Here is a 16,832-nt window from a genome sequence, read left to right on the forward strand (position 1 = left end):
GTGTTAAATGAACAATAGTAAGACTGGGCGATACGTTGTGCTATTATACTCATAGTACGTACGTATTCTCAAAATAAATTTAAATAAATTGCAGAAAACATTGTGCGAGTATAAAACGCTTCACTTCATTTCACAGTTTTGTTTGATTTTGTTAAGTTGAAATGTGTAGAAAATAAGTAAATGCCTTCATTGTGTACAAGTTTAAGTATTGCGAACAAAAAAAAAATACACAATAAAGAAACACCCAAAGCTCTTATCTAAATAACAATTTAATTTCTTTAAAATTTTGTTTATTCATAAGTATTTGGTTATTTTTTTTTCTTTTCGTAATTTCTGAATTGTAGATAAATAAATAATGAGTTTTTTTCGTTTGAATGTTGTTGGCAAATTTAAGAACTTCCGTAAATTTCATTAGTTTGGATAATTTTCCTATTCATTTGTATTTTTTCAATAATTAGCTTCAGTTGTTTTTAAAATATTACATAAAAGCACACAAATATAAAAATATTTGTATTTGTGAAGTAAATGTTAGCTGATTGAAAGTGTTTAAACTTAGCAAAATAACGACAAATTGGATTTTAAGTTATCAACTCAGTATTTAAAGTAAAGAATATCTCCAGTTGTGTAAGTTCTCCAAAAGTCTTTGAACAAATTTTACATAAATACAATATTAGAGCGGTAAAGTAATAGAATTTAAGGCAATTCTTTTCTAAATTAGTTTATTTTACAATGAAATATGAAAAACATTTTCCACATAAATTACAAACAAACCCTTTTACTTTTTATCTTTTTAGGCCAATTCAGGCAAAATGGATGGTCTCTCAGAAATCGAACAGATTGTAAAAGAAAAAACGGTAAGAAAATACAGTAATCTAAAAAAATATTATGAACTTTCATATTTATTAACAAAAAAAAACAACACTCGTATTTCGTTTAGGAAAAACATGAAGAGAAATCGAAAATTTTCAGTGAAAGCAATGTCCGTAATGCAAGTGTTGGTGCAGGAGGCAATAGCAGTAGCAGCAGCTGCAGCGGTGTTGCTGGTGGCATCAATACAACCGAAAACGCTGATTTTGTTTATCCAAACAGTGAAAGCGGTGTGAAAGCGGAAAATAATGGCGAAGTAAATTATAATTTTTAAAATATAATTTTAAAAATAATTATTCTTAAAAATACCTCTAAAAAAACACACACACAGAACACACATACCGAAGCCAGTGATAATGAATCTGTACAAAAACACAGATTTCCGGCTTTAGCCGAACTTTTATCGACAGAAGAAATGTACATAAAGGATTTGGGCGATATTGTCAATGGGTAAGAAAACTTTACGAACAATACGAAGTTTGTGTAACAAACAGCTAAGGTAATTAATTTCAATATTGCAGGTACATAGCAGAAATAAGGAATGCCAATAGTGATATACCATTGCCAAATGACTTAAAGGGGCCCAAAGGACAAATCGTATTTGCTAATATTGAAGCCATTTACGAATGGCATAGAGAGTAAGTTAATAGAGTTGGTTTAAATAGACACATTTAATAAATAAAACCTTATAACCTTATATATTACTGTTATTAATTATCCGCCTCCCCTATTCTTAGTTATTTTTTAAAGGCCTTAATACAAAGTCAAAAAACACCAACCGAATTGGGATCACTGATCAAACGCTATGGCAACAAATTTCAAATGTACATCACTTATTGTAATAACAAACCAAAGTCAGAGCATATTGTAACCGAACATTCTCAATACTTTGATTTGGTGCGACAGAAATTACATCATCGTTTGGATGTAAGTACATAATACAATATATAATTGTAAACCTTTACCAAAAACTTATTTATACTTTTGATCAAAACAGTTGAGTGACTTGTTAATAAAACCCGTGCAGAGATTAACCAAATATGTTTTATTACTACACACCATAACTAAACAAATCGAACAAGCCGGCCTAGTGGAAGATGTTCCCATCATGAAAGAGGCCTGTAATGTTATGAATGTATGTAAATTCGTTTAAAATTTATAAATAATTGTCTTAATACTATGAATTTTATTTCCAGGCCATTTGCAAAGATGTTAACGATATTATGGTCCTGCGTCGCCTTAAAAATTTCGATGGCAATATCACAGCACAGGGTAAATTGCTACTGCATGGTCCCTTGACCTGCATAGAGAATGGCAAAAATACCACTGAGGGTAAAATGCGCGAATTGCATGTGTTTCTTTTTGAACAAGGCATTTTTTTCACTGAAAGACACAATTCAAAAATTCAATTTACCAGCCCAACCTACATTTATCGTTCACACATTCAGGTGAGTTTTGTTTAATTAAGTAATTACTAAACTGTGTGATCACAATAATGTTTTATGATCATGCAGTCGGTCAGTTTTGTGTAGATAATGAACTTTGAAAATTAACAATTTTCTATAAGTTTGTCATTCCGATTGTAATTTCCACATTTTTCATTAGCGACCCCATAAAGTAAATACATATATTCTGAATCGTTGTAGATAGAGTAGTCGTTATAGCCATATCCGTCTGTATTTTGAAATGAACTTTCCGCAGCCCCCAAATAAATATCCGCTATAGACCCGGTTCAGTTGCTATTTAAAATCGTGACAATCGGCCATCAAATGACTGAAATAAAAGGAAAAAATCTGGACATCATCGATTTTTGGCCTATTTTTGATCTATTCCGGAGTATAAGTCATTAATATAGATAATATAGATATCTAAAAAAGGAAACATTTTTTTAACCGAATTCTTTTTCAGAAAATTTTTGAAAGAAAAATTAAAAAAAAATGTTTAAAATTTTTTAAAAAAATTAAAAAAAAATTTAAATTTTTATTTTAAAGTATAATTTGGTAAAGGTTATATAAGATTCGGCACAGCCGAATATAGCTCTCTTACTTATTTCGTAATTCGATTTGAAAGGAAAATCGTTCCAAATTATATATTTAATACATTATATTTCGAAAATTGTTTCATTCGAATCGAATGATTTTTCTATAAAAAATTAAATTTTCAAAAAGTTTTCTATATAAAACAATTTTAATAAGCATTCCGTTTCTATGTCATTTCTTTTCAGGTAAATAAAATGCAATTGGATGAGTGGCCCAACAATCGTTTTCTACTCAAGTCTACAGATCCCAATCGACCGGATTTGAATATGATTTGTTATGCCGCCACTATTGATTCGCACCGTGAATGGCTTGACACCATACGCAAACAGTTGCAATTTCAAAATGATTTCCTCAACGCCTTAATACGACCTATCGCCTATCAGCAACAACAGCAACAACAACAAACAAAACACAATCATAGCGAATTAAAACATGAACACAGTCGAGAGCAGCTATAGCCAGATTTAAATTAAACAAACAAATTCACAACATGGTAAGAACCAAAATTTATAGGAAATTCACTACAACTACACACAACACAACAGTTAAATTAACTTGAGAAACAAAAAAAAAAAGCGAAGCTAATGAAATTTCGAATTAATTTTTTTTCAACTCTGGTATCCTAGAATCCTAGAAACAAACAAATAAATAAAAAAAATAAAAACAGAGACAAAATACAAAATTATTAATTAAATACATACACATATAAAAATAACTTGCAAACATTATGTGTGCTCAGTTATTATACTCAGTTAATGTGAATCAATCTACAAATTAAGTAAAGTAAAGAAAAGATAACATAAATACATATATTTTTAGCAAAAGTAAAATGTAATATATATACATATAAAAATATAAATTTAGTTGATCAGATGAGATCGTTAACGTATAGCAGCAGCAGCAACAGCAGCACACTATGGAATATTTGTGTATATCTTTATGAAATTTGTTTAAAATCTTTTGTGTTTATAAATATCTATGTACGTGCGTGTGTATCAAGCGAAAACGTCAACTCTTAAGATATTAATTACGTCATCAAAATGGAAATGAAGAAAAAAGTATTATTTCTGCAATGCAAAAAAAAAACGAAATTAATTTTATTTTCTTGTTTTTTTTATTATTATCTATCTTATTCCTTTAAAACGCCAGTCATAACAATAAGAAACTTTAGTTATTTTAACACTTTTGTCAGTAAATACAATACAATACATAATATTTTTAGTTTGTTTTACCTACTAAATTAATGTTTTCTATAATTTTTGCATTTGCATACAACAACAAGAACAAAAAAATAAAAACTAAATGATCGACCAATTATTATTATTATTATTCAAAGCAATTTGTTTACAAACTTTTATTTATAGATATAAATATACACATTTATTATTTCATAAATATTTTTTAATTATGTATCTTTATTTTTAGCAAGTAATGTTGTCTAAGTGCTGTTTGAGTGATTCTAAGTAATAAGTATTTTCATATAAAATTACATCTACCTACCTTTATACAAACAAACAAATCAAATCAAATGTACATTTTTTTATTTATTTAATTTTTTTATTTTTTTTTAATTTTCAGTAATTACATTTTTTAATTTTTAAATATACATACTTTTCATACTCATATTAAACAAGAAATTGATAAAAAAAATATTTAAAATTCATACAAATATGTAATAAACGTATTAAAAGAAATATTACAATTAAAAATCCAAGAAAATAAGATTTAAAAGTGTTTAAAACTGAAAAAACACCATAAATATGTTAAAACTAAAGAATTAATAAATAAACATTTAAAAAAAATCATTCACTCATTACATTTTAATTTTATTTTGATGTTTTTTTTATATAAATACTTGCAAATAATATTTAGAAAAGTCTTTACAGCTTTAACAGAGCTTTAAACTACAAAAGCATTTTATAATATGTTTTCCTTTAATCACACTTAGGCAAATGTAAATATTATGTTGTGATTAATGTAATCTAATGCTAAGATTTATTATTAATTTTCTTTTTAATTTATGTTATTATTGTCATTGCCCCGAGGAAGGCGGCGGACATTTTTACTACATTCGAAACAAATACAATAGACATATTTCCGAAAATTACAAAACAAAACAAAAAAAAAAAATTAAATGATATTAAAAGTATGTACTAATTAATCTGTATAATTAAAATAATAAAATGAATTATAATTGTGACATATACATAAATACATACATATTTTTCTGAGACGTACTAAATAAATATAAACAAAAAAATAATGCATAAATATAAATATTTTTCATACAAATTCCAGCAAAAAGTAACATCCTATCAATCAAACTCTCCTTAATACAGAAATTTACATGGTTTTAAAATATCAGCTATTTTATTTTATTTGTTTTTAAGGTATAGTAACTTTGTTCAATTTCATTCCCGAAATACATAATAAATTCATGTTTTATTACCGCACTATTTATCGTTTCAATTTATCTCTCAGCTAAATCATTGAACAGTTATGAAATCCCAATATGAAGTTACGAAGTTGTTAAATTATAATTAAAATCAGTTTAACTAAAACTACAGTACAATGACTGATTAGAAGAAACTAGAAAATATACTTTAAAAACACATTTAAAACACAGAATCCGATCATTTTATATATTGGCTAACATTTAAGCTTGATTTCAAATTGAGAATGATTTGATGTTGTTAAACATTAGGGAGTAATAGTCTTATCAACCTAAAAAGTGAATGCATTCTAAATTTTCAAAGTGTTCTCACAGGTATACATTTTCAAAGTAGATTGATTGTACTTTGTAAATATCCAGCAAACATTCAGAGTTTAGATGATATTAAGAATGATTTCAAATTCATTCTCTAGTATTAAACGCTTAGGAACAATTTGATAAACATTTAAAGAATAAAAAATAGCCTTCTCAGCCTTTCTAAAATTATTAGAAAAAAGTTTGAAAAAAAATTTCACAAATCAATCTCAAATAGAATTCTGCTCTGTTTAAGTTCGAGAAACCTTTACGTTTGACTTGTGATTGAGATTAAGTTTTTTTAACATGAAATTCAATTCAAAGAAATTAAAATCTTGGTTTGAATTTAAGAAACTTTTGAAAATAACGCCAGCAAAAAAGCATTGGTGAAATCATAGCTGAAACACAATCTGAAGTAGTTCCCTTTTTATGTGAAATACCAATGAATTTAGCACGTGGTTGTCAAAGGAGGGAAATCATCCGAATTACTGAATTGTATGTATATTCTCATTGAATACATATTATAAATGATTGCAGTATTTTGGGTGCGTTCGTAAATACAGTAAGTAACATTGTATCACTGCAGCAGTACAAAAGCTTTTGCCTTCATTGATTTACGTCAAAAGTTTTTTGCAAATTGTTGGCAGTGATGCCGCAACTTTATGCAGGCACTAAGAAAGCAAGAAATGGGATCTGAATAGGTTAGGTTATGTTCCATGGACAGCCACTTATTAATCAACTTACTTGGGTCTATTAATTGTGATACCCAATCGGCAGGATACTTATTCGTCATCCGTTGTTTCCAATGTGAACAAACCAGATTCTCTGATGAAGGAATGGCTGCGTCTCAGATTCATCATTGATAACTACTACTCTTCTTCGTTTCGACAGCTTCTGCAGTAATCGTTAAAAAGTAGGCTCATTCTTCTAGCATGTGTTCGAATTATGAAGTGTCCTGCAATAGAAGAAACAATTAGCCTTATTTGGTCAGGACGGAATTCTATAAGTAGATTCGTCCTGCCGTATACGGGCCAGGACCTGTTCTGTGCAGTCTCATATAGTTTCTGCTGTACAACCATCTTGAATTTTGCAAGGGATATACCAGAAAAGGGATCAATCGCCTTCTCAACCATCATCATTCCCCTTCTGACATTTTTGAATAAGTCATTTTAAACAATGAAGAAAACTGAAATAATAAAACTTTTTTTAGTTTCAAATCGATTCGTTTTCGAAAAATATTTTATTCGATTCATTGCTACCGCCCATATTTTGATCATTTCATTACCAAATTATTTACCCCTGAAGTGTACTACTAATTAATGAAATTATAACAATATTGATAAAAAATTAATGCCAACAATCATCGCTCCTGTTCTGTAAATCGAGTGATTTAAAAAACGTGCTGTATTCAAAAACGAATAATTAGCAAATTGCAAGTTCTTCAAATCGCACGGTTTTGTACATTGAGACAGGTTATTTTACTCGAAAGCAAGACGAGTAAATCATGTGGTTTCTATTTATTAAATACCAAAATATGTGAATTCGGTTTAAAAACGAAATCGTTACTTGGATTCGGTTTACAGAACAGGAGAGATTATTTCATCAAACTGAAAAATAATAGGTGAGTTTTGACAAAATCCCAAATTAAACTTATTGGAATAAATAATGATACAAAAAACTACTTTCTAATATAAAATTTAAATTATTATAAAATAAAACCGTAAACACAATTATTATTAAATATAGACGTTTAGATTGTACATACTAAATATATTGATAGTTTCATTTCAATATTAAAAATACTCCAATTAATAATTATGTAAGAATACCAAATTGAGTTTCAATAAAGAAAAATAAAAGATTTCAATTTGTTTTTATTTACTACACACATAAATACACTTAATGCAAAAGTGTTGCAACTCCTAGAATAAATTGTTGAGTAAATTTACTCAAGGTCATTTAATTGAAGGGAAAATAACGTAATAATAAAAATGAGAAGGAGTTGTAGAATTGTTTTTAGTAATCTCGCCTTCGCCTGGGTAACGGTACACTCAGTAGTCTAACTTTTCTTTGTGTATGTTAGGTCTAATGTTAAGACATATATTTTCTCGTGCTATCCACGTTTAGTAGGTCTGCCACTTGTATATTAGAGGCTTTAACGGGGGTTAAACGGTACATATACACGTTTAAATTTAAGGTGAGTGGTAACAGTGCCGAGGACCTGGATGTAAATCGTAAATAATTTTTAAAATTTATGTTAGTTTAAAATATCCGGTGAAACAACTTCGTTATTGTTTGTTTTATTTCGATAATATCGCTAATTTTATTTATAAACATTTTAAAACTACGTTGATTTTAAATATCCCAGGAACAAATTTAAATTTTCCGACAAACTCTAATTATTAGTTTACTATATAAATAATTTTTCGATATACTTTTATATAAAATTAAAATAGTCGTTAAACATTTCAAAATTATATTATACATTAAAAAAACTTAATTCTGGCAATGCTTGAATCAGCATTGCCAGTATCAATCCATGCTGCCTTATTTTTACAACCGTGTGGAATGACGGTGAATAAATAAAATAATATCTTGCAATTCTATAAAAATAAGCCGATTCCGATAAAGCTAAACCATTAAAATTTTTCAATATTATTAAATTATAAATAAAGTAATATTTATACACCATAAATGGAAGCATTGTGCAAGCATTTATCTAAGATAAGAGTGCCTTGTGATAATCAAGCCATATATAAGGATGAGTGTGTGTACTCGTTCGACAATCCGGAATCTTCCACCGGTCTTTACGTGAGTTTGACAAGTTTTCTGGGATTTGGTGAAGAATATGTGCAGAAATATGCAGAGAAAAGTGGTAATTGTGTGTTTTTGCACATATATCGTGAGAAACACCTCAAGGAAGATGCCGCAAAGGGAGATGAGGCAGGGCCAGAGCGTAAAATAACACGCCTTGCTATTGGTGTGGAGGGTGGCTATAATGACAACGATACCAAAAACTATGAATATAAAAATAATTATAGTATCGTCGTTATGCCTGATATTCAACATAAACTTCCTTACCCCAGTAATGACTTGCCCATGATAGTCACACAATCAGTTGAAAGTATTTTGACTCAGGATTCCGCCATTTCTAAATTGGAGAAGCAAATGTTAGCAGGTATTAACGCGAATTGAATTATATAAAGAAGGTTAAATAAGAAAGTATTTGTTCTTTATAGGTACTTGGGATGGTGAAGTGCGTCAGGTTTCCAAATTTTCTGAAAACCTTCAACAATTAAGCAATGGCAAAAAAATTCCGCCTTCTGGTTGGAAATGTGAAAAGTGTGATCTTACTAATAACTTGTGGTTAAATTTGACTGACGGCTCTATATTGTGTGGTAGAAAATTTTTTGATGGTTCTGGAGGAAATGACCATGCCGTCGAACATTACAGAGAATTTAGTTATCCATTAGCTGTTAAACTTGGTACAATTTCGGCAGATGGCAAATCAGATGTATTTTCTTATCCAGAAGATGACATGGTAATTGATTCGAAACTGGAAGATCATTTAGCTCATTTTGGTATAAACATGGCTGCTATGAAGAAATGCGAAAAATCTATGGTAGAGCTTGAGCTTGAAATCAATCAACGTATAGGAGAGTGGTCTTTGCTTACAGAGAGCGAGAGTGAACTGCAGCCTCTGTCCGGTCCAGGTTACACTGGCATGCGTAATTTGGGAAATTCCTGTTATATCAACAGCGTCATGCAAGTGCTTTTTACATTGCCCGATTTTATCAGACGTTTTGTGGGTAAAGGTGCTGAATCATACTTCAATGAGTTTCCCGCTGATCCGGCTAATGATTTTAATATCCAAATGTCTAAATTGGGTAACGGATTGTGGTCAGGCAAGTACAGCAGTATTACTGAAAATAGTTTAGACACTACCGGTATATCGCCTGCAATGTTTAAGAATATTATAGGCAAAAATCATTCAGATTTTGGCTCGAAACAACAACAAGATGCTTATGATTTCTTTTTGCATTTGATCAATTTATTGGAGCGTAATTCACGCAACCAGTCTAATAATCCCGTTGATGCTTTAACATTTAGCATAGAGGATCGCGTTGAATGCATGGCAAGCAAAAAAGTTAAATATACGCGACGTGAAGAATACTGCTTGCCACTGGTCATACCTTTGGAGAAGGCCACAAATCTGGATGAAGTTAAAGAGTATTTGGATAAAAAGGCCAATTGTCCGGGTGCACCCAACAATGACAAAGACGTTGTACGTCACAAGGTTCCATTGCTTGATTGCCTAGAGCGCTTCTTCGCCCCAGAAGTAATTGATCAATTTTATTCATCAGCTATTAAGGATACCACAACTGCCAAGAAAACCGCCCGTCTTGTCAATATGCCCGATTATTTAATGATGCATTTGCGTAAGTTTACCCTGGGTGATGACTGGGTGCCCAAAAAGCTTGATGTAGAAGTTAAAATGCCTGATGAGTTGGACTTGTCCAACTGGCGTTCAACAGGCAAACAATCGCATGAAGAAGAATTACCGGAGACTGATACAGCCACAAAGTTTGTTTGTGACGAAACTATGGTTTCATCCCTCATGCAAATGGGTTTCCCTCTGGAGGCTTGCAAAAGAGCAGTATTCCACACTAATAATGGCGGTTTGGAAATAGCTTCAAACTGGCTAATGGAACATATTGGAGATTCTGATTTTTCCGATCCATTTGTTGTGCCTAATGTTGGTGCTTCTGCTGGAAGCGGTGCAGACTTTGTGCCCAATCCTGAAAGCCTTGGATTATTGATGAGCATGGGCTTCGATGAGCGACAAGCTACAAAAGCCCTCAAAGCAACAGATGGCAACGTTGAACGTGCTACAGACTGGATATTTTCTCATGCTGATGATATGGATATCTCCGAAGCTGCCCCCGTTAGCACTGAATCAAACACAACTTCGCAGACAAACAAAAATTACCGTGATGGTAGTGGTAAATATAAGTTGGTTGCTTTTATTTCTCATATGGGTACATCGGCCCAGGTAGGCCACTATGTGTGCCACATAAAAAAAGATGGCCAGTGGGTAATTTTCAATGATAGCAAAGTCGCTTTATCTCAGAAACCACCCAAAGATTTGGGCTATCTCTATCTATACAAACGCGAAGAGTGAATATCTAAAACATCGAGTGTTCGATTCACTAGTCTCTACGTAAAAATTATGCTTTTTTATTCTCAATTGTATAAATAAAGTGAATTTATTAACAATAATGTATTTTATTTGATAAGATAAACAGGACGTAATCCGTATGTATAAATAAAATATCCTATTGTGAATTCGGGTTCCTCCAAGCAAACAATAGGAAAAACAACAAATTAAATTTTAGGCCGTCTAGTAATGTAATAACTATAAAAACGTATTAATTTAAATCCAGTTAAGATATGGTTTATACTTATGATTGTGGGAATTCAAGTGGATTCAACGCATCGCGGAACTGCCTACAAGCAATACTTTAACTTTTAATTGTTGCTCTTTTATAATATAAATACTTTCAACTGATCAAAGTGTCCAGTCGAATATTAAATGTCTTTTAACAAAACATCTGGCGTATTTTTCGATACCATGGAATTGGTAAATTCCTTCAGAATATTTGTGTTCGGACTGATTGTTCCAATCGATTTTGTTATAGCTGCTTCAGATTCCACTTGATTCTGTAAATTCCCAAAATATTTAATTGTTCTGATTTACCGATTTTAATTTGACATCGTTTTGTATATTAAAGCAAGAGAGAAATAAATAATTACAAATATTAATTCCACCCATGATGGTAGAACCATGAATTCCACCTATAAAAATTGTTTCATTAGGAACAAAATCCTTTTACTATTTGAAGAAGCAAAATACGGAATGAAAAGAAGTTTTGTTAACAATTTGTTAGTATTATTTTTAATGAAAATTTCTTATAAATTACATTTTGAAAATTTTACAACAATGGAATCATATAATAGTAAATCACAACAACGCTCTTGTGAATTTACCAACATTTTAACTTTATTTCGTATCTTCAAAAAAATAAGCATTTTCAGTTCATTCCTGTTTCTTTGGCGTGCCAGTAAAACCGCGAGCTTGTGCTTTTATTATGTCCTTTACTATAGTGTCTAGTTTTTGTGAAAAGGCTTCGAAAGAAAATTTTTGCTGGACACGTTTATGGCCCATGACACCCATACGTTCGCGTAAAGCATCATCTTTAAATATCTTACCCATTGCCGTAGCAAAGCTTTCAACATTAGGATCACAAAGGTAACCCGTCAAATTGTTTACTATGGTTTCTGTTGGCCCACCTGAATTTAGGGCAATGACTGGTTTTGACATGTACATGCCTTCCAAGGGCACAATCCCAAAGTGTTCATTAGCTGGGGTGTATAAAAGGCAATTAGCTTTTTCCAACAGCAAATATTTTTGCTCATCCGGTGGAGAACGCAACATTTTCACAGTATCATTTACGTTCATATCTTGAATTAAACCTTCCAACTCATTGAAATGTTCTACATTTTCTACCACACGCTTATCATATCCTCCGGCAATAACTAGGCGACATCGTTTCCAATCACTTGTGCTTAATATATTTTCGAGCTGACAAAAGGCTTTGACTGCTAAAGGGTGATTTTTCTTACGTTCATATCGATTAATATCAAGAAAAATAAAAGCATTACGTGGAAAGTCCAAATCAGACAATGTGTTTGTTTCTTCTTTGTATACTGCATGCTTGAGATGCATATCATCAAAATATTTGGTATTTATTGAAGGATACAGTACTTCTGGTACAGTATGTAGGCGTCTAAATGTCTCATGAAAGACCCTTAAAGTAAATTTTGAATTTACCAAGGTGCCATCAGCCATACCTATTGTTATTTCTTCCAGGAAGTTTATAGGCGCTCGGTATAAACTTTTAAGGTAACCGCCTTCAGCACTCAACAACTGATCAGGAAAATGGCAGTAAAATAAAATCTTTGGACTACATTTAGCCAACTTTAATATAGGAATGCCTATGGAAATTTGATCACAAAATATCACATCCAACTGTTCACGACGAGATAGAAAAAATGATGCAAAAAATGCCGCGTACAACATGCGAAAATACGCACAAAATGCATAAAATCTACCAAAAATCTTCCTGGGAAGCCAATCTCCAACGACTTTCACTTTTAAAGTGCCATCTCTTGTTTCTTCAAAGCAGTGGTTCGGATCATGGTGATTTGTTAAAAAACTGACCTCATGACCACATCCTTTTAATGCCAGTGCAGCATCGACAACCAGTCGCTCAGCACCACCTATACCCAAATCAGGGTGGAGAAAAAGCACTCGAACCATGATTAAATCATATACTCGATAAAAAAACTAAGAAAGTGCACCCGGAATGCACTGAAGATGTTACTCCTAAAATAATAACAAAAAGACTTTGTGACACTGCTGATGCTTCTTTATAAAAGTGTCAATCAATCTGAATTAATATACCGACTGAATCATTATCTGGCAACTTTATACTACTCCGGCTCAACATGAGCAGCTCACATGCTCACGCCTGTGTATTTCTTATGGGAATGTTTGGCTCATAGACCCCCAAATCTAAACCGTAAAAACTTCATATAAAAAATATGGTTTTGCTGATGCCAGCCGCTGACGTCAGCCGCGGTGTTGCCGCGTTGGCTCATAGGGTGTTGCCACTTGTTGGTTTTAATCATCTGAAGAATTTATTATTGTTTCGTGGAATGGCAACTCTGGTTTTAATACATATTTTCTTTTTATTCTAAAACTTGGCAATCCTAACATTGTTCTTAAAAATATTTTTCTTGTTTTTGCTGCACGTGTTTTGATTGCTAGTTGAATTATTTGTTTTAAACTGAAATAAAAATGGTAAAAGTACAGAAACCGAATCCCAAAACACTGAAAAAGGATGTTCCTGAAAAAGCAAAGAATGTCCAGATGAAAAAGTCCAAACCAAATGCAACTAAGGAGAAGGTTAAGCAGATCGAGAAAACATTGGAAAATGTAGCCAAAAACAAAGTTGCAAAGGATGTAAAACCAAAAAGTGATGTTTTAAATAAAAATTCCAAGAAGGTGCAACAAAAGGACCAGAAAGCTGTCCAAAAGAAACAGCCAACAGTTGCCAAAATCGAAAATAAAAGCCAGAACGTGAATAAAAAATTTGTCCAAAAGAAAGAGCAAACAACTGTTGCAAAAGCCGAAAATAAAACACAGAACGTGGTTAAAAAAGTTGTCCAAAAGACTGTTGGAAAAGCCGAAAATAAAACTCAGAACGTGGATGGTGAAATTAAAAAAAATAAAAAGAAGAAACAGATTTACGATCCAGTGAATTTCGATGAGAAACAGTTCAAAACTATAGTCACTTTGGAGAATATAAAAAAGATTAGTGAGGCATTGAAAACTCTTGTTGAAAAAGAGGTGTCGGAAAAGAAAACTTCTATTTTTAGCGACTACAAGTATTTTTTGAATATCTCAAGTTTTAAAATTCCCACCTGCCCCAAGCGTATGGTGAAATTGTAAGTATTGAAATACATCATCTTATTTTATATTATTAAAACAAAAATTATACATTATTAAAATTCATTGCAGAAATGTTAAACATTCATTGGTAGATACTAAGAACGATGATGTTGTTATTATTGTTCCCGATCTACAAAGAGGAGCGAAAGTTGATTACGAGCCCACTATTCAACACTATGAAGATCTATTACGAGAGAACGGAGTGGACGATATTAAAGTAGTACCCTTTAATCAATTGCGCAATGAATGCACTACATTTGAATCCAAAAGAAAGTTTGCCAACACTTATGATTATTTCCTATGTGATGGTCGTATAGTGGGTCATGTTGTTGGATTCCTTGGCAAACATTTCCAAAAGCCACGCTCAACAATTCATGCTGTACGTATGGACGATCCCAAGACGCATAAGATTGACGTAGAACATGCTTTGAAACGCACATCTTACAAACAACTACACAAGGGGGATCTTGTATCCATTCCCGTGGGAAATCACCGTTTTACCATAACTCAATTGGCCGAAAATATAAAAATGGTGATTGATCAATTGAAAGATACATATGCAGGTGGCTATGCAAATATGCGCAACATTTACCTTAAAATCGACATCAAGGGAACATCATCTTTGCCACTATATGTCAGTTTGACAGGTGCACCTCAAGAAATCCCCAATGTGATTGGTCCACGAGAACAGCGAATGCTTAAATTGAAGAAACAAGCCAACGATATATTGTCCAAATTTAGCATGAGCAAAACGGGAGAATTTGTAAAGCTTAACAAGACACAAGTTGAACGTAAACAGCAAATACGTGAAGCTAGAACGGCTCTATTGTCAAATGAACCAGTTGAAGAAGATAATGACAATGAGTTCAAACCAGCTGCAAAGAAAGTTAAAAAAGATAAACAAATCGAAGTTGCTAGTAAATCAGAGGATGAAAATGAAGAAAGTGATGCCAATGAAGAAGGCAGCGAGGTTAGCGATGAAGAATGAAGATGAAAATTAATACATATTGTATGTATGTTAATTAAATAAGTTCAATATTTACATATTTCTTTATACCTATTATTACAATAAAAACGTTTAAAAATTCGACATGTTCTCATCTTTAATGTATTATTGAAATAAGCTCTTCTCCAGCGATTGAAAATCAAGATACCAGTTCAATTTGTCAAATAATGGTTCCTTAATTTATCGAAATGGGTCCAATTGAAAAATCAAGATCTCAGTTCTATTTGTCAAAAAATAGTTTCCCAATTTATTATTAGTTAAACTTTTAAAAACGCCACAAATTTCGTAATTTATGGACAAATATTAAAAAATTAGTTTCGTAAAAATGTTGCTCAATATAAAAATATTTTTTTCAATATACTGCTGAAATCATTCGAAATTTTCAACATACTATGTATTAGTTTGTTAGTTTTTAACATTGAAATAGGTTCTTCTCCAGAGATTCAAAATATAGATCTCAATACATGTTTGAAAATGGGTTTCAAAAATTTATTAATTTTGAGGTTATGATGGGAAAAATATTTAAAAATTGGTTTCGCAGAAATGTTGTTCTATAAAATGAATATGTTTGAAGTAAGGACTGAAATCACTTGTAATTTTCAAATTACTATGAGAACAATATTTGAAATGCTTTTGTCAATTATTTTGGACCAGTTACCTTAGTCTCTTTTTACTCTCTTTTTATACACACACTTTTAATACACACTGGTAATACATTTGTGCTAACTCTGTTACTGGCGTTACTACATATTTATATTCATTTTGCCATCTAGTAGTTTCATGAATTATCTAACGGACAAAACTAGAATGTTCTATTTGCAGAGCTTTATCAGCTTTTTCAGTACGAAGATCCTCTTGCTCCTGGGTATAGAGTTTTCATTGTCTTCATTTATTGCTGAGGGTTTAATACCGAATTCTAAACTTTCAGGCAATTTCCGCTTAGTTCCAAAGAAAATGTTTGCAGGTGTTCGAGAGGTGGCGTCATGAACAGCTGATCTGTACGCCAGCAAAAAATTTTGTATGTGTTCATCCCAGTCCTTTTAATGAGCACTGACCACTTTTCTTAAATATTCCTCCAGAGTACAAGAGTTGTTCTGGATTTTCTTATTCCGTATATTTCGCACATTTCCTTGAATACGACAGATTCAAAATTTTGGAATATCGGTAACGGTATTTTAAATTATATCGGTAAATGTATTTTAAATTATATCGGTAACTGCAGTTATTACAGCAAAGGTAGTTGAGCTGAGAAGGGTTATTTTATGGGTAACGGTAGCTTAACGGTGGTCGCAAATGAAAAATTTAGAAATTACACACAGATTGATTGATTTATGTGGATAGCAAAAACAAAATTTCAAAAATTTTAAAAATTTGTTTTTGTTTTATCAAACAAAACAAACGCACCAAAACTCAGGCATTTCATATTTTGTATTTAAACCAAAATAAATTTTTAAAATTTTTTAAAGATTGTTTAAGCTATCCACATAAATATCACTTTGGTGACGTGATTTACAAAATTAGGACCTTAAAGAAAATAATTCATGTTGTATAACTTTGTGATTGTACTTTAATAAATTTGTTTTAGGAAAAACAATTATT

The 16,832-nt window shown here is 31.4% G+C and overlaps 4 protein-coding genes across 4 annotated transcripts in view; 3 read left to right on the forward strand and 1 right to left on the reverse strand.

Moving 5' to 3' along the window:
* trio overlaps window positions 1-5,210 on the forward strand; it is a 67,789-nt gene extending 62,579 nt beyond the window's left edge. The window contains 7 exon segments of the mRNA XM_065503919.1: window positions 795-854; window positions 938-1,317; window positions 1,389-1,505; window positions 1,605-1,794; window positions 1,865-2,002; window positions 2,064-2,315; window positions 3,092-5,210. Of these exon segments, the coding sequence (XP_065359991.1) occupies window positions 795-854; window positions 938-1,317; window positions 1,389-1,505; window positions 1,605-1,794; window positions 1,865-2,002; window positions 2,064-2,315; window positions 3,092-3,364 (1,410 nt within the window). The 3' untranslated portion in view covers window positions 3,365-5,210.
* Window positions 5,211-8,235: 3,025 nt separating this feature from the next.
* On the forward strand, window positions 8,236-10,932 carry Usp5 (ubiquitin specific protease 5). Its single transcript, XM_065506334.1, has 2 exons — window positions 8,236-8,830; window positions 8,892-10,932. The coding sequence occupies exons 1-2, from the start codon at window positions 8,347-8,349 to the stop codon at window positions 10,832-10,834; spliced, it is 2,427 nt and encodes an 808-aa protein (XP_065362406.1). The 5' UTR covers window positions 8,236-8,346; the 3' UTR covers window positions 10,835-10,932.
* A 648-nt stretch (window positions 10,933-11,580) lies between these two features.
* Alg2 (alpha-1,3/1,6-mannosyltransferase Alg2) lies at window positions 11,581-13,113 on the reverse strand. The gene has a single exon (XM_065504857.1). The coding sequence runs from the start codon at window positions 13,031-13,033 to the stop codon at window positions 11,750-11,752; it is 1,284 nt and encodes a 427-aa protein (XP_065360929.1). The 5' UTR covers window positions 13,034-13,113; the 3' UTR covers window positions 11,581-11,749.
* Window positions 13,114-13,526: 413 nt separating this feature from the next.
* LOC135954630 (ribosomal L1 domain-containing protein CG13096) lies at window positions 13,527-15,317 on the forward strand. The gene is made up of 2 exons (XM_065504833.1): window positions 13,527-14,223; window positions 14,297-15,317. The coding sequence occupies exons 1-2, from the start codon at window positions 13,574-13,576 to the stop codon at window positions 15,213-15,215; spliced, it is 1,569 nt and encodes a 522-aa protein (XP_065360905.1). The 5' UTR covers window positions 13,527-13,573; the 3' UTR covers window positions 15,216-15,317.
* Window positions 15,318-16,832: the final 1,515 nt, after the last annotated feature.

This window comes from Calliphora vicina, chromosome 3, assembly GCF_958450345.1.
Source record: "Calliphora vicina chromosome 3, idCalVici1.1, whole genome shotgun sequence".
NCBI classification, from domain to species: Eukaryota; Metazoa; Arthropoda; class Insecta; order Diptera; family Calliphoridae; genus Calliphora; species Calliphora vicina.

Excerpts from the sequence above, each read along its gene's own strand:
- Usp5 (XM_065506334.1), top strand. The coding sequence starts at position 8,347 with ATGGAAGCATTGTGCAAGCATTTATCTAAGATAAGAGTGCCTTGTGAT. Across the intron at positions 8,831-8,891 it reads GGAGAAGCAAATGTTAGCAG|GTACTTGGGATGGTGAAGTG; the intron begins GTATTAACGCGA and ends TGTTCTTTATAG.
- Alg2 (XM_065504857.1), bottom strand. The coding sequence starts at position 13,033 with ATGGTTCGAGTGCTTTTTCTCCACCCTGATTTGGGTATAGGTGGTGCT.
- LOC135954630 (XM_065504833.1), top strand. The coding sequence starts at position 13,574 with ATGGTAAAAGTACAGAAACCGAATCCCAAAACACTGAAAAAGGATGTT. Across the intron at positions 14,224-14,296 it reads CCCAAGCGTATGGTGAAATT|AAATGTTAAACATTCATTGG; the intron begins GTAAGTATTGAA and ends AATTCATTGCAG.